This window comes from Oncorhynchus nerka, linkage group LG24 (genome assembly GCF_034236695.1).
Source record: "Oncorhynchus nerka isolate Pitt River linkage group LG24, Oner_Uvic_2.0, whole genome shotgun sequence".
Classification (NCBI taxonomy): domain Eukaryota; kingdom Metazoa; phylum Chordata; class Actinopteri; order Salmoniformes; family Salmonidae; genus Oncorhynchus; species Oncorhynchus nerka.
The window spans coordinates 62,007,656-62,030,585 of record NC_088419.1 but is presented as its reverse complement, the minus strand read 5'-3'; the positions used below and the strand labels follow the sequence as shown (position 1 = coordinate 62,030,585).

Below are 22,930 nucleotides of genomic sequence, written 5' to 3'. Positions count from 1 at the left end.
TGTTAAAGTCTTCTCGGTGGCTGTTCTGTCTGTGTGACTGTGTGTGCTGGAGACTTCCTGACTGTGATGGTCGTGCTGTGAAGGGGCTAGCGTGGGATTACCGACACACACAGTCTGGACTTTGAACACCTGGTCCAGGACCGTGGGAGAAGAGGGGCACACGCACCGCCGGCACGATGGTAACACACCACACACATACCTAGACTATTGAAGACTCTCCTCACTAGGACTCGTCTATCCTCTCCATCTACTGTATATGCTGAGCACAGGCAGCTGGTGCCACCTCAATTGGGGAGGACGAGTTCATAGTAATGTCTGGAATAGAATTCATGGAATAGCTTTGACACATCAAGCAAATGATTTCATTGTGTTTAAAACCATTCCATTAATTTAATTCCAGTCATTATTATGAGCCCTTATGAGCCATCCTCCCCTCAACAGCCTCCTGTGATGGTCTCCTCTATCTCACAGACTTTCTGAAGTACATGGCCTTATATGTTAGGTTGAGGTCACTTGACTCAGCTGTACAGTGGGCTCTCACATTATGCCCGGATGCTGGCACTTATCACACTCTGGAGCCTGGCAACAGCTGACTTACAACCAACAGGGAAGCACAGTGATGTTCAGGGTGTGTTCATTTGATGTCCAGATGATGAAAGGAAAATGGATAACTGTTGTGTTCTATCACTCTTGTCAACGACAATCATACAACAAAGTGCTGCAGAACAGGAGGTAGTGGACATCAAGTAGTAGAGACTCTTAACTACTTAAATGGAGAACATGCTGTCCTTTCCTCTTTTGACTGACAAGCCCTGCTAGTATCCACTCCGGTTATGGAGTGTTTCTAGTCAAGAGGGAAAGAATCATTGATTGAATCCTATGTCCTCACATTTGTGTAAGAATGTGCTGTACACTATGGAGTCGTTAATAAAACGTATCTGCTGCTGCTACAACCTGTTTTTCTCCTAACCAGAGATTGTATTCTCATGACGTTAACAAGACATGAGAGAGAAAGTACATGTAGGTATGACAATACTGATCAAAAGCATTAAAAAGAGTCCTATCAAATGTGAAAACCAGCAGTAGAGGGGACTATTGTTCCTGAGGAGCTGGGTAAGGTCTAACCCTGGCTCTTTCTTTTCCTACTAGCACTGAGTTTGCTGATAACTTCTTTATTGAGGAAAAATGTACTTACTACGATATGTGATATGTTGTTGTCTCACCTACAGTGGCTTACGAAAGTATTCACCCCCCTTGGCATTTTTCCTATTTTGTTGCCTTACAACCTGGAATTAAAATAGATTTTTGAGGGGTTTGTATCATTTTATTTACACAACATGCCTACCACTTTGAAGATGCAAAATATGTTTTATTGTGAAACAAACAAGAAATAACAACAAGTCTCTTGGGGTATACCTCTATAAGCTTGGCACATCTAGCCACTGGGATTTTTGCCCATTCTTCAAAGGCAAAACTGCTCCAGCTCCTTCAAGTTGGATGGGTTCCGCTGGTGTACAGCAATTTTTAAGTAATACCACAGATTCTCAATTGGATTGAGGTCTGGGCTTTGACTAGGCCAGTCCAATACATTTAAATGTATCCCCTTAAACCACTCAAGTGCTGCTTTAGCAGTATGCTTAGGGTCATTGTCTTGCTGGAAGGTGAACCTCTGTCCCAGTCTCACATCTCTGGAAGCCTGAAACAGGTTTCCCTCAAGAATTTCCCTGTATTTAGCACCATCCATCATTCCTTCAGTTCTGACTAGTTTCCCAGTCCCTGCCGATAAAACATATTGCCACTACATGATGCTGCCACCACCATGCTTCACTGTTGGGATGATATTCTCAGGGTGATGAGAGGTGTTGGGTTTGCGCCAGACATAGCGTTTTCCTTGATGGCCAAAAAGCTCAATTTTAGTCTCATCTAACTAATTCCATATATTTGGGGAGTCTCCCACATCCCTTTTTGTTTGCTTATTTTTTTCTGGACACTCTTTCATAAAGCTCTGTGGAGTGTACGGCTTAAAGTGGTCCTATGGACAGTTACTCAAATCTCCGGTGTGGAGCTTTGCAGCTCCTTCAGGGTTATCTTTGGTCTCTTTGTTGCCTCTCTGATTAATGCCCTCCTTGCCTGGTCTGTGAGTTTTGGTGGGCGGCCCTTTCTTGGCAGGTTTGTTGGGGTGCCATATTCTTTCAATTATTTAATAAGGGAATTAATGTTGCACCGTGGGATGTTCAAAGTTTCGGATTTTGTTTTATAACCCAACCCTGATCTGTACTTCTCCACAACTTTGTCCCTGACCTGTTTGGAGAGCTCCTTGGTCTTCATGGTGCCACTTGCTTGGTGGTCCCCCTTGCTTAATGGTGTTGCAGACTCTGGGGCCTTTCAGAACAGGTGTATATATCAAATCAAATGTATTTATATAGCCCTTCTTACATCAGCTGATATCTCAAAGTGCTGTACAGAATCCAAACCTTAAACCCCAAACAGCAAGCAATACAGGTGTAGAAGCACGGTGGCTAGGAAAAACTCCCTAGAAAGGCCAAAACCTAGGAAGAAACCTAGAGAGGAACCAGGTTATGAGGGGTGGCCAGTCCTCTTCTGGCTGTGCCGGGTGGAGATTATAACAGAACATGGCCAAGATGTTCAAATGTTCATAAATATATATATTCATATATACTGAGATCATGTGACAGATCATGTGACACTTATATTGCACACAGGTGGACTTTATTTAACTAATTATGTGACTTCTGAAGGTAATTGGTTGCACCAGATCTTATTTAGGGGCTTCATAGCGAAGAGGGTGAATACATATACACTCACCACTTTTCTGTTTGTTTTTCTTTTACATTTTTTGAAACAAGTATTTTTATAAACTTCACTTCCCCAATTTGGACTATTTTGTGTCTGCCCATTACATGAAATCCAAATCAAAATCAGTTTAAATTACAGGTTGTAATGCAACAAAATAGGAAAAACGCCAAGGGGGTGAATACTTTCGCAAGGCACTGTAGCTATCTTAAAATGAATGCACTAACGGCAAGTAGCTCTGGATTCAAATGTAAATGTAAGGGTGAAAGAAGTTCTGTAGTATTGTCTGGAATGGAAGAGCAGCAGTGACGTGTTAAAAAGTGGAGAGGGTTTCACAAGATGTAGTGGTGAGCCATGAGAAGGGAAGTGCAGCTGACCTGACAGAGAGACAGAGGGGCCTGTAGTTTCTAACACAATACTTCCTCCCCACACAGACTCCCAAGCACAGATCCGGCCCCTTGCTGGATGCGCAAACACACAAAAGATGTTCTAAGATAGTTGAGTAAGCTTACAATAAGACTTCTTTCATTGATAGATTGATTTTGGATGCATTGTCACAACTTTTTTCTACAACAGGCTGACTCACTCACAGTAGTGAGTGAGTCACAACAGTGATGACAGATGGAGTGAACTACAGTAGTCCTCTCTGAGCGCACAAAGCATCTCCCAGGTCTGACACTACACAGCAGCAAGTGGGCTATTTTAACATAGCACTGGATCAACAGTCACATCAGCAGTTAGCTATTTAAAGCAGTCAGAACCTTGGTTTCACCCAGCTGAGGCTATTTCTGTGTGCTGAGCAGAATACGTATGGGTTGTGGTCTGAAATGTGTGACAAACAAACAGCCTTACTCAGGTTGTTCACATGAAAAGTGGGTATCATTCTTTACAACAGAGATGCAATACCGGCCCTCAAGGACTGAAGTACTGCTTGTTTTCTTACAGTATCTAATGTTCATGGTCGCTTATTTGTTATTGAATATCATTGATTGATTGGCCAGAGAGTTGACTGACTCACTGGGGTTGGAATATACATTTGTATTCGAACCTTCTCCTCCAAAGTTATCACTAGAAGGTTGAGAGAATTGGAACTCAGACCACAGTAATCATGTTAGACCTATTTTCAGGATCCACCACACATCAAAACAAAACAGCGTTAGGAACCCAAACAAGGCTAAGATCATATCACACAGTTACATTTACATTTAAGTCATTTAGCAGACGCTCTTATCCAGAGCGACTTACAAATTGGTGCTTTCACCTTATGACATCCAGTGGCACAGCCACTTTACAATAGTGCATCTAAATCTTTTAAGGGGGGTGAGAAGGATTACTTTATCCTATAATACAATATCGTTGGCCAAACCGGGTTGAACTCAACTCTTTATGTGGTGATTAGGGAAGTCAGGAAACTCTCTGCACGATGTGGTGGACGTCATCATCATATTGAAGGTATAGGAATGGGAGGGGAGCAGAAAATGAAAAGAGGGTCTTTTTTTTGGCAGTTACTTTAAAATGCACTACATTCATTTTGGGTAAAGAAGTCACCGAAACAAGGCCCAATCACAGATTTGTATAACTAACCCAAGATAGACCACAGGATATCAGTTCCAGTGGGAGCAAATAAATCATAGTGGGCAGAATAAGCAAGAGCTAGTGACAGCCTATTGGTGTGTTCTAGCAAGTATTTGCATATTTCTTTTAGGGAACACCTACCTCTGTGAAGTGCGTGTGTGCAATAACTCAATTCGCCCTTGCACTCCTAAACAATGCAGTAGTTTGAAACTTTGGCAACGGGTAAAGTCTACAAAACTTAGTCTACTCTGTTCGTAACAGATTCTAGTTTTGGAAACAGAAAACTGTATCGAGATCAAATGTTTTATCAATGAGAAAATTGGCAGAATATTGGCCAGAATCCATCTCGCTCCATCTTCTCCCACTGCCTTCCACTGGGCTTCCTCTCACCACCATATTTGGGAGTGAGTGGAAACGCGAACCAGATGCTTCACATTTATACATCCTGTGAAATATCTGTCTCATTGCTCTATCTGTGGTCCAATGGTATACTTTAAACGGAGTCCCCTCCCATTCCACAGACTCCTATAGGAAGCATATTCAATAGATACCACAACTACTGGTTATCACTGTCGTAGATCAGAGTGGGAAGCAGTACTTCACAGAGATGGCCAAATTGGCATATGCTCACCTCATCTACAGAGCGTTGCCTGGTAACTGTCCTCAGCTTCCTGTACTGATAACCACAGTTAGTCACATTCTTAATGACACAGTTACACACAGAGAGACCCTGCTGCTGAGAAACTTCTCTCTGATGTCTGCTGGTGCACATGCCTTCCAATTACAGTTGGCCCATGCTTCCTCTGGTTTTCTATACCTCTCCTGTTTGTAGATTCCCTCTCAGAATGTTCTGTAGCTCACATTCAGTATGAACTAGGTCATCTATAGATCTACCTCTGCTTTTCTCTCTGCCTCAATTACACATAAAAAGGGTGTGCATTCCCTAACCCTGAGCGTTCTCTCCTGCAGGGCAGTAAGTATCACTGGCAGAGTCAGAATGTCAAGCAGAGTGGTGTGGACGACATGGTGCTACTGTCCAAGATCAGCGAAGACGCCATCGTGGAGAACCTGAAGAAGAGATACATGGATGACTACATCTTCGTATCCTGTTTCATTGTCTGTTAGGGACCTTCATCACTTCTCACACATGTCTCTTCAGAAGAAATACAGCAGACCTGCCCCCTCACACACTCTCAGACTGATGTATTTATAGGCATACACACATACACACAAACAAAAAACTGTTACAAATGGCTTTTAAACCATTTGAGAATTGAGGTCATTGAGGTCATTCCACTGGCCCATAGCATTAGGTCCTTCCATTCTATATCATTCGTGAGCACAGCTGATGTTTGTACTCATATAGTAGCAACAACACAATAACAGACATACATACCATCCTTGCCTCATCCCCCTACCACACATATGTACTCACTCAACTTCTTCACATGCGCAGACACACATGAATGTATGCAATAATAGGACTGCACTGTTCCTCTTTTGGATGCACTTTGTGACTCAACAGCAGACTTCCGTGTTTTTAGTACATATTTTACTGCACATTCGGGACTTAATTCATTCTTTGTGTGAAAAAAAGCATTATATATGTGTGTGTGTAATCCAGTCCGGATGAAACTAATGTATGGTTTGGGATATTTATCTTTTTGAAAAGTTTACATAATCAACAATTTCGCTGTGATTGTTTCAATATCAAATTCTGTGATTTCACGAGAAACACCCTTAACTGTCATGTGCAGACCTATATTGGCTCTGTGTTGATATCAGTGAACCCTTTCAAACAGATGCCCTACTTCACTGACCGGGAAATTGAACTCTACCAAGGGGCTGTGAGTAAAACATCCTTTTGTTCAACACATACTTTAGTCTTTATACTGTATTCCCATTCACTTCCTTGTTTACCTTCATAGTTGTATATTAAACTCCCTCCCTCCCTTTCTCTCTCTCTCTCTCTCTCATTTTTCTGTCCATCTTTCTCCATGTAAAGGCCCAGTATGAAAACCCTCCCCACATCTACGCCCTGACTGATAACATGTACAGGAACATGATGATTGATCAGGAGAACCAGTGTGTTATTATCAGGTGTGTTATTATACCAGTGTCATAACTGCTATCTCTTTCTGCTGGCAGGCAGTATGTAGTCCTAGTTCTTCTCTGTGCCTCTCTCTAACGCACCTTAGGCCTTCTCATGTGCGTCATTCTACTACTTTTCTCAGAACTAACAAAGAACCAAAGCTCAATCAGTGTGTCATTTCCTTTCTAACTACACTGAACAGAAATATAAATGCAACATGCAACCATTTAAAAGATTTTACTCAGTTACAGTTCATATAAGGAAATCAGTCAATCAAAATAAATTCATTAGGCCCTGATCAATGGACTTCACATGACTGGGAATACAGATATGCATCTATTGTTCACAGATACCTTAAAAAAAAGGTAGGGGGGTGGATCAGAAAACCACTATTTGTCTCATGCAGCGCGACAACACATCTCCTTCGCATAGAGTTGATCAGGCTGTTGATTGTGGCCTGTGGAATGTTGTCCCACTCCTCTTAAATGGCTGTATGAAGTTTCTGGATATTGTCGGGAGCTGGAACACTTTGTCGTACACGTCGATCCAGAGCATCCCAAACATTTTCAATGGGTGACATGTCTGGTGAGTATGCAAGCCATGGAAGAACTGGGACATTTTCAGCTTCCAGGAATTGTGTAGATCCTTGAGACATGGGCTGTGCATTATCATGCTGAAACAGAAGGTGATGGCAGCGGATGAACGACACAACAATGGGCCTCAGGAACTCGTCACGGTATCTTTGTGTATTCAAATTGACATTGATAAAATGCAATTGTGTTCGTTGTCTGTAGCTTATGCCTGCCCATACCATAACCCCACCTCCACCATGGGGCTCTCTGTTCACAACGTTGACATCAGCAAATCGCTCGCCCACATGACACCATACATACCTACACACTTCTTCAGTGTGACAGTGGCTATCCATGGTAAGCATTTGCCCACTGAAGTCAGTTAGGACTCTGAACTGCAGTCAGGTCAAGACCCTGGTGAGGATGACGAGCACACAAATAAACTTCCCTGAGATGGTTTCTGACCGTTTGTGCAGAAATTCTTTGGTTGTGCAAACCCAGCTGTCAGCTGTCAGGGTGGCTGATCTCAGACTATTCCGCAGGTGAAGAAGCCTGATGTGGAGGTCCCGGGCTGACATGATTACACGTGGTCGTTGGTTATGAGGCCAGTGGGACATACTTTATTTTTTAATTTTTTAAAAATGTATTTATTGAATATTCGAAACATACAATATACTTGCAGTGAAGCCGCTCTACATCGACATCATACCAGTCATCCAACAGACTCCCATTCAACAACTACATCACACCAGTCATCCAACAGACTCCCATTCAACAACTACATCACACCAGTCATCCAACAGACTCCCATTCAGAGCGACACACAGAAGCATCCAGGGTCAATGCCCTGCTCAAGGGCATGTTGACCGATCTACCACCAGGCCAAAAAATGTGAACCCGAACCCTCCAAGATCCCTCCACAGTTCCCCAATAACTGTTCCTCAACCATTCAAGACTCTTCCCACAGTTCCCCCCCAGGAAGAAAAAACAAAATAAAATTTACAATTAATTCCATTCCTCACCCCCAAGAACCCCCCATTGCACCAACAACCAAGAGAATGAACCCCACCCCCAAGAACCCTCCAATGCACCAACAACCAAGAGAATGAACCCCACCCCCAAGAACCCCCAATGCACCAACAACCAAGAGAATGAACCCCACCCCCAAGAACCCTCCAATGCACCAACAACCAAGAGAATGAGCCCCACCCCCAAGAACCCCCAATGCACCAACAACCAAGAGAATGAGCCCCACCCCCAAGAACCCTCCAATGCACCAACAACCAAGAGAATGAACCCCACCCCCAAGAACCCTCCAATGCACCAACAACCAAGAGAATGAACCCCACCCCCAAGAACCCTCCAATGCACCAACAACCAAGAGAACTAAAGAGAAAAAAGGAAAAGACAGAAGAAAACAGCAAACAACAATGCAAACAATAATAATAATACATTTAAAACAAAGGACATCAAGGACAACTGAAATCATAACATCAATGCCAACTGTATATGTTTGTGTGCATGTCTGGCACTATTACATGTATGTGTGTGTTCATGTAGGTGTTCATTTCAATGAGAGTGTGTGTATATGCATGTGTACAAACACCCGCACAGCATCAGCCTCATGCAAACCGGCATTAGTTGTAAAAACACTTCCACTTAGTGTCATTCAAATGTACTTTTTATTATGATTTATTTTGACTTATTTTTGTATTAATTTGTTTTACTTTTATCTTTTACCATCATTCTATCTCTCACACAGCAACTCCACTCCCACTTGTCTCCAATTCCACAACCAACCCTCAGCTTACCTCAGCCCGTCCCATCTATCTCTGCTGGCCACCCACTTCTGGTTTCTATGCAACTCATATCTTTCAACTATACTGTGATGTTTAATGTACAATTTCAATCTATCTAATCGAATAGAATCAACAGATTGCGAGATGAAAATAAATACTTTTACTAAGAGTATTAGTATATTAGTAATTGACTGATCCGGTCTCTCTAGATCTCCTAACAGTACTATTTCTAGGGCCAATTTTAGATCAATGCTATGCATTTTCAGCCATTTCTGAACCTGAGACCAGAAACAGGCTACCTGAGGGCAATACCAAAATAAATGGTCTATTGATTCTGTATCCTCACAACAAAATCTGCAGAGCTTCGATGATTTTATGCCCCAAATATTCAACATTTTGTTGGTGGGAATAATTCTATGTAATAATTTTAGCTGAAAAGCATGAAGTCTTGAATCTTGCGTTGTTTTATATATCAACTCATACTCCCTGTACCATGGAATCAATACATCAAACATCTCTTCCCAACTATTTTGTCATCTGTATGGCACAGTTGTCAACATCCTGGTCCTCAAATGAAACTGGTATACTTTCCTATTTATGCTAATTTTATTCCTCCGCCAGTTTTGATCCTTTATATTGGGCAGACAGACCAGTTCCCTACCTCCTCCCGCTGCCACCCGCCTCCTCCAGTTTTGATCCTTTATATTGGGCAGACAGACCAGTTCCCTACCTCCTCCCGCTGCCACCCGCTTACAATATGTAATATTGTACACTTATCATAATTAGGTTTTAGTCCAAAGAGTACAGAAAAGTTATCTAGATCTTTAATGAGACATTGCAGGGATCTAGATTGCGGACTTAATATAAAACTTGAGTCATCGGCATTCTAAAATTATCTCCCAAAATTGTTGCAACCCCTATTACTAGCCTGTTCAACCTCTTTCGTATCGTCCGAGATTCCTAAAGATTGGAAAGCTGCCGCAGTCATCCCCCTCTTCAAAGGGGGAGACACTCTAGACCCAAACTGCTACAGACCTCTATCTATTCTACCCTGCTTTTCTAAGGTCTTCAAAAGCCAAGTTAACAAACAGATTACCCACCATTTCGAATCCCACCATACTTTCTCCACCATGCAATCTGGTTTCAGATGGTTTCCTAAATGATATCATAACCACCATCGATAAGAGACATTACTGTGCAGCCGTAATCATCGACCTGGCTAAGGCTTTCGACTCTGTCAATCACAACATTCTTATTGGCAGACTCAACAGCTTTGGTTTCTCAAATGATTGCCTCGCCTGGTTCACCAACTACTTCTCTGATAGAGTTCATTATGTTAAATCAGAGGGCCTGTTGTCCGGACCTCTGGTAGTCTCTATGGGGGTGCCACAGGGTTCAATTCTCGGGCCTCTTTTCTCTGTATACATCAATGATGTCGCTCTTGCTGCTGGTGATTCTCTGATCCACCTCTACGCAGACAACACCATTCTGTATACTTCTGGCCCCTCCTTGGACACAGTGTTAGCTAACCTCCAGACGAGCTTCAATGCCATACAACTCTCCTTCCGTGGCCTCCAACTGCTCTTAAATGCAAGTAAAACTAAACGCATGCTCTTCAACCGATTGCTGCCCGCACCTGCCCGCCCGTCCAGCATCACTACTCTGGACGGTTCTGACTTAGAAAATGTGGACAACTACAAATACCTAAGTGTCTGGTTAGACTGTAAACTCTCCTTCCAGACTCACATTAAGCATCTCCAATCCAAAATTAAATCTATAATCGGCTTCCTATTCCATTTACATTACATTTAAGTCATTTAGCAGACGCTCTTATCCAGAGCGACTTACAAATTGGTGCATTCACCTTAAGACATCCAGTGGAACAGCCACTTTACAATAGTGCATCTAAATCTTTTAAGGGGGGGGAGGGTGAGAAGGATTACTTTATCCTATCCTAGGTATTCCTGAAAGAGGTGGGGTTTCAGGTGTCTCCGGAAGGTGGTGATTGACTCCGCTGTCCTGGCGTCGTGAGGGAGTTTGTTCCACCATTGGGGGGCCAGAGCAGCGAACAGTTTTGACTGGGCTGCGCGGGAACTGTACTTCCTCAGTGGTAGGGAGGCGAGCAGGCCAGAGGTGGATGAACGCAGTGCCCTTGTTTGGGTGTAGGGCCTGATCAGAGCCTGGAGGTACTGAGGTGCCGTTCCCCTCACAGCTCCGTAGGCAAGCACCATGGTCTTGTAGCGGATGCGAGCTTCAACTGGAAGCCAGTATTCCGCAACAAAGCATCCTTCACTCATGCTGCCAAACATACCCTCGTAAAACTGACCATCGTACTGATCCTCGACTTCGACGATGTCATTTACAAAATTGCCTCCAACACTCTACCCAACAAATTGGATGCAGTCTACCACAGTGCCATCCGTTTTGTCACCAAAGCCCCATATACCACCCACCACTGCGACCTGTACGCTCTCGTTGGCTGGCCCTCGCTTCATACTCGTTGCCAAACCCACTGGCTCCAGGTCATCTACAAGTCTCTGCTAGGTAAAGCCCCGCCTTATCTCAGCTCACTTGCTATACATTATTTTTACCCATTTTATAAGAGAATTACCGAAATTGAACTAATGTAATAGATTACATTAGTTCGTTCTTGAATAAGTTCCTCAAGTTCTTTATGTTTTTCTTCTAACTTGTATCTCTGTAGTATCATTTTTATTGCTATCTACCTGTACTATTAGTTCATGGATTTCCCTTGTTAGTCTTGTCTCTTTAGCCAGAAACTGATTTTTTATTATTGATGAATTTTGAACTGAATGACCCCTGAAGGTACATTTGAAGGTATTCCAAACAATAAGAGTATTTGCTGAACCTATATTGTACTGAAAAAAATCAGTTATAAATGATTTTGTCTTAGTTAAAAATAAGTTGTTTTCCAGTAAACTTTGATAAAATTTCCAATATCCCCGTCCACGTGGAAAATCTATAAGAGTTATGTGAATGCCAATTAGATGATGATCCGATCGCATTCTGTCTCCTATTAAAAACATTTATGCAAGAGAGAAAGAGATAAGAAAGTAGTCAAGACGACTAGCTTGATTATGTCTCACTAGGTCGGGGTTTTTTAGCCTCCAAATATCCACTATTTTTAATGTGTCCATAATATTTGTGATTTCCTTAAGGTCACTGTGAGGATAGTTTGTAGAGTGATTACCTTTACGGTCCATTGAGGTACTTAACACTGTGTTATAGTCTCATACCATAATGATTAGATCATAAGTTCAATAAATTGATATAAATATTTTCGAAGAACTGTGGATCATCCTGATTTGGACCATATAAATTAATGAGCCAAATCTTTTTTTCGTCCATTTTCATATTCAACATTTTTGTTAATTAATATCATCACATCCTTTGAGTTCCTTTGTCCGTAACAGAAATTTATTTCACCACCCCTTTTCCCACTCAACTTCATCTAAGGACGTAGAGTGAGTTTCCTGTAAACAGTATACGTTAAACAGTGGGACATACTGCCAAATTCTGTAAAACAACATTGGAGGCGGCTTATGATAGAGAAATTAACATTAAATTCTCCGGCAACAGCTCTGGTGGACATTCCTGTAGTCAGCATGCCAATTGCACGCTCCTTCAAAACTTGAGACATCTGTGGCATTGTGTTGTGTGACAAAACCGCACATTATAGAGTGACCTTTTATTGTCCCCAGCACAAGGTGCACCTGTGTAATGAGCATGCTGTTTAATTAGCTTCTTGATATTCCACACCTGTCAGGTGGATGGATTATCTTGGCAAAGGAGAAATGCTCACAAACAGGGATATAAACACATTTGTGCACAGAATTTGAAAGAAATAAGCTTTATGTGCATATGGAACATTTCTGGGATATTTTAGTTCAGGTCATGAAACATGGGACCAACACTTTACATGTTGTGTTTATATTTTTGTTTAGTATAAAAGAAACAGAAACTCATGTGCAGCCATAGATCACCTTCACAACAAGTTTCACAAAAATGTTTTTTGATACAGTGTAAATTAGAGGGTTGTCATTAATATGGCTGTATGTTTTGTGGGTGTTGTGCCAGTGGGGAGAGTGGAGCTGGGAAGACTGTGGCTGCAAAATACATTATGGGTTACATCTCCAAAGTATCAGGAGGAGGTGATAAAGTGCAGGTATTACCTTCTGTTATTACTATTACTAATACTACCATTAGCATTACTATTACTACTAATACCATTACTATTACTACTATTACCAATACAATTACTATTACTAATATTAGCATTGCCATTACTATTACTACTATTACCATTACTATTACTACTATTAGCATTACTATTACTACTATTACCATGACTGTTACTACTATTACCATTACTATTACTACTATTACCATTACTATTACTACTATTATCATTACCATTACTAATGACTGTGAAGGAAACTGAAGTGCTGTATTGTGATGTTTCTCTGTATGTGTCTCTCAGCATGTGAAGGACATCATCCTCCAGTCCAATCCTCTATTAGAGGCCTTCGGCAATGCCAAGACTGTCCGCAACAACAACTCCAGTCGCTTTGTGAGTGATATGTACAGCAATCAGCCTCCCTTCATCTTTCTCCTCCTCTCTAGACACTGTGTGTGGGCTAATAAAGTAAGACTGATACTGTAAACTGATCATTTCTGTTAGTTCTGTGCTAACTATTCTTATAGACAGGACGTAGAGTGAGTACACTGTGCACAGAGGCTGTTGTTTTTCCTGTGCTCTACCAGAGGTGATCTGAATTCTGCAGACTATATACCCACAGCAGCAGTATGCAACAGCCACCTTTCACCCTCTCCCCTTTCCCTACTACTGAGATCCTGAGATGTTAGCCTCAACTCCTAACCACATCCACATGCAACAGTTCAGGCTTTGTAGCTGAGTGCATGTCACCTCTGGTGTTTCCTGCCTCTGAGGTGCCCAGCTGTATGTACTGTAGGCCTCTATTATAGAAGAACAACACAATGAGATGAAAGAGCTTGAGAAGACTGAGCTGAGGTGAAATCCTGGGTGGGGTCAACAGCTGTGTGGTAATGTAAATATATTCTTTTGTGGTACATCTTGTGGTACAGAGCAGTAGTAAATCTCGTGTCACTGCTCTGATAATTCCATTCTACCAATGCATAGGGCCACATACCCATTCCCATTTAAATACGAGTCATTTAGCAGACGCTCTTATGCAGAGCTACTTACAGGAGCAATTAGGGTATAGTGCCCTGATCAAGGGAACATCAACAGATTTTTCACCTAGTCCGTTCAGGGCTTCAATACCAGCGCTCTTTCGGTTACTGGCCCAACGCTCTTAACCACTAGGCTACCTGCCCACAAAGTCAGAATAATGAACCATGTCTAATTTGAGTGATAGGTTTTTGTGTGTGTTCTGATCTAACAGGGTAAGTACTTTGAGATCCAGTTTAGCAGAGGAGGAGAGCCGGACGGTGGTAAAATCTCTAACTTCCTTCTTGAGAAGTCGAGGGTGGTGAGCCAGAATGAGAACGAGAGGAACTTCCACGTCTACTACCAGGTCAGTCAGGCCCCGAGCTAGGCCAGCAGTAACTTAACAACCCACAATGGCAATGTGTTTGACTTTCTCACCCGACAGCACAGATTTAACGGTTCTGTAGGGTTTCATAATTGTGTGTGAATTGTTGATATGTAATTAATGAGCTATAACTTTCAGTTGTGTTTTGTCTGAACTGTTGTATTTAGCTAATAGAAGGAGCCAACCCCCAGCAGAAAGAAGCCCTGGGCATCATGACTCCAGAGTACTACTACTACCTGAACCAGTCTGGGACATACAAAGTGGACGGAACCAACGACAGCAAGGACTTTCAGGAGACAATGGTACCTTACGCCATCAGGGCTTAAAACAGAGTACATATTTATTTTCTTTATTGAGACATCACAGAAGCACTGGGAACACATTGACACTCATATTTATATTAATAATACAGGCTTATATTAGTTAAATATACTGTTCTATTGTGTATTCCCAGTCCTAGTGTGTTGTCAGGGCCAGCAGTAATGGCGCTCTGTACAGGACCATAGACATCAGTGTTGAGTTTTGTCCACAGGAAGCCATGAATGTGATTGGGATCCCAGAGGCCTACCAGGCTCAGGGGCTGCAGATCATAACAGGAATCCTGCACCTTGGAAACATCAGCTTCATAGAGGCAGGCAACTATGGGCAGGTGGAGAGCACTGACTGTGAGTGGGAGAAGACAAACATGCCTAATACACACACATGCACATGAACACATGCACACAGAGCTCCACATGAACACATGCACACAGAGCACCACATGAACACATGCTCACAGAGCTCCACATGAACACATGCACACAGAGCTCCACATGAACACATGCACACAGAGCTCCACATGAACACATGCTCACAGAGCTCCACATGAACACATGCTCACAGAGCTCCACATGAACACATGCACACAGAGCTCCACATGAACACATGCACACAGAGCTCCACATGAACACATGACCACAGAGCTCCACATGAACACATGCTCACAGAGCTCCACATGAACACATGCACACAGAGCTCCACATGAACACATGCACACAGAGCTCCACATGAACACAGAGCTCCACATGAACACATGCACACAGAGCTCCACATGAACACATGCACACAGAGCTTCACATGAACACATGCACACAGATCTCCACATGAACACATGCACACAGAGCTCCACATGCACAAGTAAGCATCAATGCAACTGTCCCCATAAGGTGAAAAAATATTAGAGAGGGATAGACACCAAAACACACTTTTGCTATAATGAAAGCAGGAATTCATGTATTTTGCTCAGGTGTTCTGTTTGTTCTGTATGTTTTTCCTCCCTCCCAGTGCTTGCCTTTCCTGCCTATCTGCTGGGCGTTGACCCAACACGTCTGCAAGACAAACTGACCAGCAGAAAGATGGACTCAAAGTGGGGTGGAAAGTCTGAGTCCATCGATGTGACACTCAATCAAGAACAAGCCACCTATACCCGAGACGCCCTGGCTAAGGCCCTCTACACACGACTCTTTGACTACCTGGTGGAGGTCAGGGACAACTAAACTCAGCAAACAAATAAACGTCCTCTCACTGTCAACTGTGTTTATTTTCAGCAAACTTAACATGTGTAAATATTTGTGTGAACATAACAAGATTCAACAACTGAGACATAAACTGAACAAGTTCCACAAACATGTGACTAACAGATGGAATAATGTGTCCCTGAACAGAGGGGTCAAAGTCAAAAGTAACAGTCAGTATCTGGTGTGGCCACCAGCTGCATTAGGTACTGCAGTGCATCTCCTCCTCATGGACTGCACCAGATTTGCCAGTTCTTGTTGTGAGATGTTAGCCGACTCTTCCGCCAAGGCACCTGCAAGTTCCCGGACATTTCTGGGGGGAATGGCCCTAGCCCTCACCTTCCAATTCAACAGGTCCCAGACGTGGGAAGGGTACCACATGAGGGAGGAGGATGTCTTCCCTGTAACGCACAGCGTTGAGATTGCCTGCAATGACAACCAGCTAAATCCGATGATGCTGTGACACACCGCCCCAGACCATGACGGACCCTCCACCTCCAAATCGATCCCGCTCCAGAGTACAGGCCTCAGTGTAACACTCATTCCTTCGACAATAAGCGTGAATCCGACCATCACCCCTGGTGAGACAAAACCACGACTCGTCAGTGAAGAGCACTTTTTGCTGTCCTGTCTGGTTCAGCGACGGTGGGTTTGTGCCCATAGGCAACGTTGTTGCCGGTGATGTCTGGTGAGGACCTGCCTTACAATACATGCCCTCAGTCCAGCCTCTCTCAGCCTATTGCGGACAGTCTGAGCACTGATGGAGGGATTGTGCGTTCCTGGTATAACTAAGGCAGTTGTTGTTGCCATCCTGTACCAGTCCCGCAGGTGTGATGTTCGGATGTACTGATCCTGTGCAGGTGTTGTTACACGTGGTCTGCCACTGCGAGGACAATCAGCTGTCTATCCTATCTCCCTGTAGCGCTGTCTTCAGCTTTCACAGTACGGACATTGCAATTTATTGCCCTGGCCACATCTGCAGTCCTCATGCCTCCTTGCAGCATGCCTAAGGCACGTTCACGCAAATGAGCAGGGACCCTGGGCATCTTTCTTTTGGTGTTTATCAGAGTCAGTAGAAAGGCCTCTGGTTTTCATAACTGTGACCTAAATTGCCTACCGTCTGTTAGTTGTGTCTTAACGACAGTTCCACAGGTGGTTGTTCATTAATTGTTTATGAACTGTAATTGTAAACCCTTTACAATGAAGGTCAGTGAAGATCTGTGAAGTTATTTGGATTTTTACGAATTATCTTTGGAAGACAGGGTCCTGAAAATTGCATGTTTCTTTTTTTGCTGAGTTTACTATACACTGCAACGATACACACACAGACACAAATACAGTAATGGTGACATGTCCATTTCATACTAATGAACTCCTCTCTCTTCCTCTCCTATTACCAGGCAATAAACAAAGCCATACAGAAACCTCATGAAGAATACAGTATAGGAGTACTTGACATATATGGCTTTGAGATATTTCAGGTGAATGGTATATTAAATACATAGACATGTACATCTCTGATCTCTGATGGGATAACAAGACCAGACATAGCTGTGTGATAACATTGTCTTCGATCTGGATGTGTGCTTTCTGACAGAGGAATGGGTTTGAGCAGTTCTGCATCAACTTTGTCAACGAGAAGCTACAGCAGATATTTATTGAGCTGACACTGAAGGCTGAACAGGTACAAACCACTCTCAAACATCAACACTCTTCATTTCCTTTACGAGGTGTCTTGGATGTTGTGAAAATGATATTGGCATTGTCTATCTCTCTGTGTTTCTCGCAGGAAGAGTATGTTCAGGAAGGCATCAAGTGGACACCAATTGAGTATTTCAACAACAAGGTTGTGTGTGACCTCATCGAGAATAAGTTGGTGAGCCCAAAATGACAATATCTCAATGGAATTTCCACAAATGTGTCTTTATTCTGCTTGTGGCTACCACGCTAAATGTCTAACAATCCCCTCCAGAACCCGCCAGGCATCATGAGTGTGCTGGATGATGTGTGCGCCACCATGCATGCCAAGGGTGAGGGGGCAGACGGCACCCTGCTCCAGAAGCTCTCGGCGGCGGTGGGCACTCACGAACACTTCAACAGCTGGAACTCTGGCTTTGTCATCCACCACTATGCAGGCAAGGTGGGTACCAGGAGAGGACAAGTCTTCTCACGCTCAAAACACAGAGACGTAGACAATTCTAGGCTGAGGTAGAAAGGAATGTTCCATCGATGGGAAGTGGGTAGGTAGACATGTGTGAAGGTTGATATTTACACATGATGTCTCATGTCACCTCAGGTCTCCTACGAAATAAATGGCTTCTGTGAGAGAAACCGGGACGTGCTTTTTACTGACCTCATTGAACTCATGCAGAGCAGTGAACAGTACGTATGCCTCTTATCTTTACCTTAACAGACACGGGTCTCAAAACAACCAAGGCTTGAAAATAATGTGGGAAATGTGGTCCCCCATCTTGTTCCCACAGTGACTTCATCCGCAGCCTCTTCCCTGAAAACCTCAACACAGACAAGAAGAGCAGGCCCACTACTGCTAGCTCTAAGATCAAGGTAACAGTCCCAACTCTACTGCCAGCACTGTGGTTCAGTGGCTGAGTGGAACAGTACACCCATAGGTTTGAGATTATTAGTAGCTACATGGTGGTATATCCATCTCTTATGTTCTCTCCGCAGAAACAAGCCAATGATCTGGTGAACACGTTGATGAAGTGCACCCCCCACTATATCCGATGTATCAAACCCAACGAGACTAAGAGACCCAAGGACTGGGAGGAGAGCCGGTTTGTCTCTATTACACCCCCCAACAGACACCAAATATCCAATAGCAGGAAGTTATGACGGTATAGTTTGGAACATTAGAAATGGAACATCAGAATAAAGGGGATGATGAAACTATGTGTGTCTGTTTAGGGCCAAGCACCAGGTGGAGTACCTTGGGCTGCGGGAGAACATCCGCGTACGTCGAGCCGGCTACGCCTACCGCAGAGTCTTCAATAAGTTCCTACAGAGGTGAGTCTTACTTACTCCTAGGTGTGTGTCCTTCAGTGTCTGCTTTGTGTCCTCTTCTCAGTGTGTGTGTGTGTGTCCCCCCCAGTGCCTGACCCTCTGTGTTTGGCCTACAGGTACGCCATCCTGACGGCAGAGACGTGGCCGTGCTGGCGGGGGGGAGAGCAGCAGGGGGTCCTGCATCTCCTCCGCTCTGTCAACATGGACACAGATCAGTACCAGATGGGGCGCTCCAAGGTCTTTGTCAAGGCCCCAGAGTCGGTAGGGGCCCACATAGGTCTCCCTGAGAAAAGTGCTATTTCTTTTATCTCAATGGGTCTTCCCGGTTTAAATGAATATATGAAATGTATTACAAAAAAGGTGTGAGGTATTCATCTATATACTGTAAAAGGGTTTCTTTGATCAAAGCATTCCCTCTCCCCTCCGTCTCTCCTAGCTCTTCCTATTGGAAGAGATGCGGGAGAGGAAATTCGACATGTTCGCCAGGACCATCCAGAAGGCCTGGAGAAGGTACATCGCCAGGAGGAAATATGAACAGATGAGGGAGGAGGGTAAGTGTGTCAATGATCCTAGAGGGGTGTGTGGGGATGAAACAAGGAAGAAATATGAATATACATAAATCAATGTCAACGCAGAAAATGAATATACAGCAATGAATATGTCCTTGAAGGTTCTTACTTAAAATGACCACGTACTCCCCTCTCTCGCATGTTATCCGCAGCCTCGGACATCCTGTACAACTCTAAGGAGCGGAGGAGGAACAGCATCAACAGGAACTTTGTAGGAGACTATCTGGGCCTGGAGCAGAGGCCTGAGCTCAGACAGTTCCTGGCCAAGAGGGAGCGAGTCGACTTTGCAGACTCTGTCAACAAGTTTGACCGCAGGTTCAATGTGAGTCTACCTGTCCCTCCCCTACAGAGCGGTGAGGAAAAGAGAGCCAATGCCGGGGTTAACAACACAACATGAGGTTCACTTCTTCCATCTTCCATTTACACACACTCATTCTCACTCTTATTCTTTCTCTCCCCCTCCCATTTTGTCTCTCCAGTCCATCAAGAGGGACCTGATTCTGTCTCCCAAGGGCATCTACCTGATAGGCAGAGAGAAGGTGAAGAAGGGGCCAGAGAAGGGACAGATAAAAGAGGTGTTGAAGAGGAAGCTGGAGTTTGAGAGCATCCACTCTGTCTCACTCAGGTAAAGGGGTTTTCTCCCTGCTCCACTTAGAATAGCATATAACAGTCCAGTATGATGTATTTCCAGGCAGTACCATTGGGAACTTTTGTGGTCAGTGTTGTCATTAATAAACAGGAACTGATCACACATGATATGTAAAAAAAGAACTTTGCTATATCGGCCTACTGTGTGTGACACTTCTTGTCTTCTATCAACGGCAATCCCTCAAACCTTTCCATTTCTGCCTTTCTCCCTCTCTTTGTAGTATGAGACAGGATGATTTCTTCATCGTGCATGAGGCTCAGTATGACAGTCTGCTAGAGTCCAACTTCAAGACTGAGTTCCTCAGCCTGCTCTGTAAGCGCTATGAAGAGGTGACCAAGAACAAGCTGTCTCTCTCCTTCAACGACAGGTATGACTACACACATACTGGATAGGAACAGCCTTGCTATATGACTCTCTACGTGTGGTCTCCATAGTTTAGTTGATCGAGTTAACTTTGGATGAAAGCATCTGGTAAAATGGATCATATCATTCATGTCCACTGTTGTGGCTCCCTACAGACTGGAGTTCCGGGTGAAGAAGGAGGGCTGGGGTGGAGGGGGCACCCGTGTTGTGGTGTTCCAGAGGGGACAGGGAGACCAGGCAGAGATCAAACCAGCTGGAAAGACCCTCACCATCAACGTGGGAGACGGCCTGCCAAAGACCTCCAGTGAGTATCAGGAACAGAAAAAAATCACATACCGAAGTGGAAAAGAAACATAGATATAGTAGATAATGTATAGAATACTAAGTCTGACTCAATACAGTGTACAGTATATAATATATCCTGTTAATCCTAATATGTCATAGTTTAAAACTCTACATGTTTATTTTGTCAGAGCCCACCAAGAAGGGATCTCCACAGAACCATGGAGGGGGCAGGAGTCAGCCTCCTAGCAGAGGTAAACTCATTATTTGGTCCAGATATGTTCCTACATCATTGGCAGGCCTCACTTCATGAACATGGACTTGCAGTGCTGTGAATACCCACATGGACTTGCAGTGCTTACTATGAACTGTGTACCACCACTGTGATAATTATGTTGAGATCTTAGAGGTCTTAGTGTATGAATGGTATACAATGGTATACTTGTGTTTTGATGGTATCTGTGTTCCTCTTCTTTGACTAGGGCACCAGAATGGTGCACCCAGAGTTAGAGGTGCTCCACCGCCTCAGCAGCCAGAGCAAACCTACTCCATCCCCCAGAAACAGAACCGGCCCCCCAGCGCTGCCCTCCCCAAACTGGGCTCCCTGAATACAAGACGAGGCTCGGCTCAGACTCAGCAAGGGAACCTGGACTTTCTCAACGTGCCTGACCAGGGCGTGTCTGGGTGAGCTGAATAAACTGAGCACACAGTGGGTTTTCACAACATATACTATCTCCCTCTCTCTCTCTCTCTCTCTCTCTCTCTTATCTCTCTCGCTCTCACCCCCCCTCTCCAGAATGCAGAGGAAGAGGAGTATCAGCAGCCAGCGGCCACCCCCGGCCCCATCCAGCCGGCCCAAGGCCCAGCCACGCCCCACCGGCCCGCGTTGCCGGGCGCTGTACCCGTATGCTGGCCAGGACACAGACGAGCTCAGCTTCGACACCAATGATATCATCGACCTGCTCAATGAAGGTGAGGAACACGTAGGGAAGGAATAGAATAGTACTCAATTCTCTATTTGTTAAGAAACTGTGTCCATCTCAACAACGGAAAAGGGTGAGAAGAAAGAGGCAGAAGAGACTAGAGAACTTGTTGGATGCTTGGCACTACAACACCAGTGCTGTTATGCTTTAAGTGCTGATCCCGAATAAGCTCACAGCATCAATTCATGCTCAGACCTGTATTGGATGAGTTCTAAGACTGTACTGTGTATGGAGTCCACAGCTGTCCATATCTCTGTGTTCCCCTGCAGATGCATCAGGCTGGTGGAGAGGCAGGTTTTGTGGTAAGGAAGGACTCTTCCCTGGGAACTTTGTGGAGAAGATCTGATTACTGCCTGTCCTGTGGCCCAACAAACAATGTATACAACAGACATGACTATCCACTGCAAAGCAATGGTGAATTGCATATAAGCCTAACAGTAATTACAAGAGATATCTGTTTTATAAGTGTATCAATAGAATCATCACCAGTTCTTTATAATATCTGCACAACAATAGAAGTACAAAGAAAGGTGCATGTTGGGAAGCTAGCTGAAACAGAGAACTGTCACTTTCTTTTTCCAGTTTCACAAAAGAGGACAGCTTTGAGGTGCTAACTCAAAATAGGACGCAATGATTTTATGCATATTATTTCAAAAATTGCTTTGTGATAACCGTGAAACAAATGTAATGCCATCAAGTGTAGAATAAAAAGCATCCCAGAAATGTTGATTTTGTCTTTGAATAAATACTACCTTTAAAGGGGCAATCAACAGTTTCTACATCCATTTTGTTGACTAATAAATGAATGATATGCCACCATTGAGTCCTGAAAAATATAACTTATAAATGCCATCAGAACCCAAAATGTAAGCTTGTTTACCCCAATGTTTGTAAACAAAGAAAATGTCAACAAACACTATACAGCCTCAAAACATGGTTCAAACTATCATTTTTCTATCTTGGATGGTCATTCCTTGCACCCATAGCTCTGTCTATGAATTTTTGTGATTACATTTCCCCAGCCTGATCCCTCAGCTTTTTACCGAACCAGGGGTGTAGAG

General features: G+C 43.7%; 1 protein-coding gene across 1 annotated transcript; it reads left to right on the top strand.

Moving 5' to 3' along the window:
• The first annotated feature begins 3 nt into the window (after positions 1–3).
• On the top strand, positions 4–22,639 carry myo1f (myosin IF). The gene is made up of 28 exons (XM_029632633.2): positions 4–179; positions 5,359–5,490; positions 6,147–6,236; positions 6,395–6,489; positions 12,951–13,038; positions 13,354–13,443; positions 14,300–14,431; positions 14,617–14,751; positions 14,982–15,114; positions 15,773–15,969; positions 17,403–17,483; positions 17,600–17,686; positions 17,792–17,878; positions 17,975–18,142; positions 18,299–18,384; positions 18,486–18,567; positions 18,691–18,797; positions 18,928–19,026; positions 19,140–19,284; positions 19,460–19,574; positions 19,745–19,914; positions 20,072–20,217; positions 20,462–20,608; positions 20,760–20,908; positions 21,078–21,140; positions 21,369–21,570; positions 21,683–21,858; positions 22,139–22,639. Exons 1-28 carry the CDS (start codon positions 177–179, stop codon positions 22,213–22,215), a joined length of 3,282 nt encoding a protein of 1,093 aa, XP_029488493.1. The 5' UTR covers positions 4–176; the 3' UTR covers positions 22,216–22,639.
• Positions 22,640–22,930: the final 291 nt, after the last annotated feature.

Coding starts and splice junctions, on each gene's coding strand:
- myo1f (XM_029632633.2), top strand. Junction 19,285..19,459: donor TTGTCAAGGCCCCAGAGTCG/GTAGGGGCCCAC, acceptor CGTCTCTCCTAG/CTCTTCCTATTGGAAGAGAT. Junction 19,575..19,744: donor TGAACAGATGAGGGAGGAGG/GTAAGTGTGTCA, acceptor TGTTATCCGCAG/CCTCGGACATCCTGTACAAC.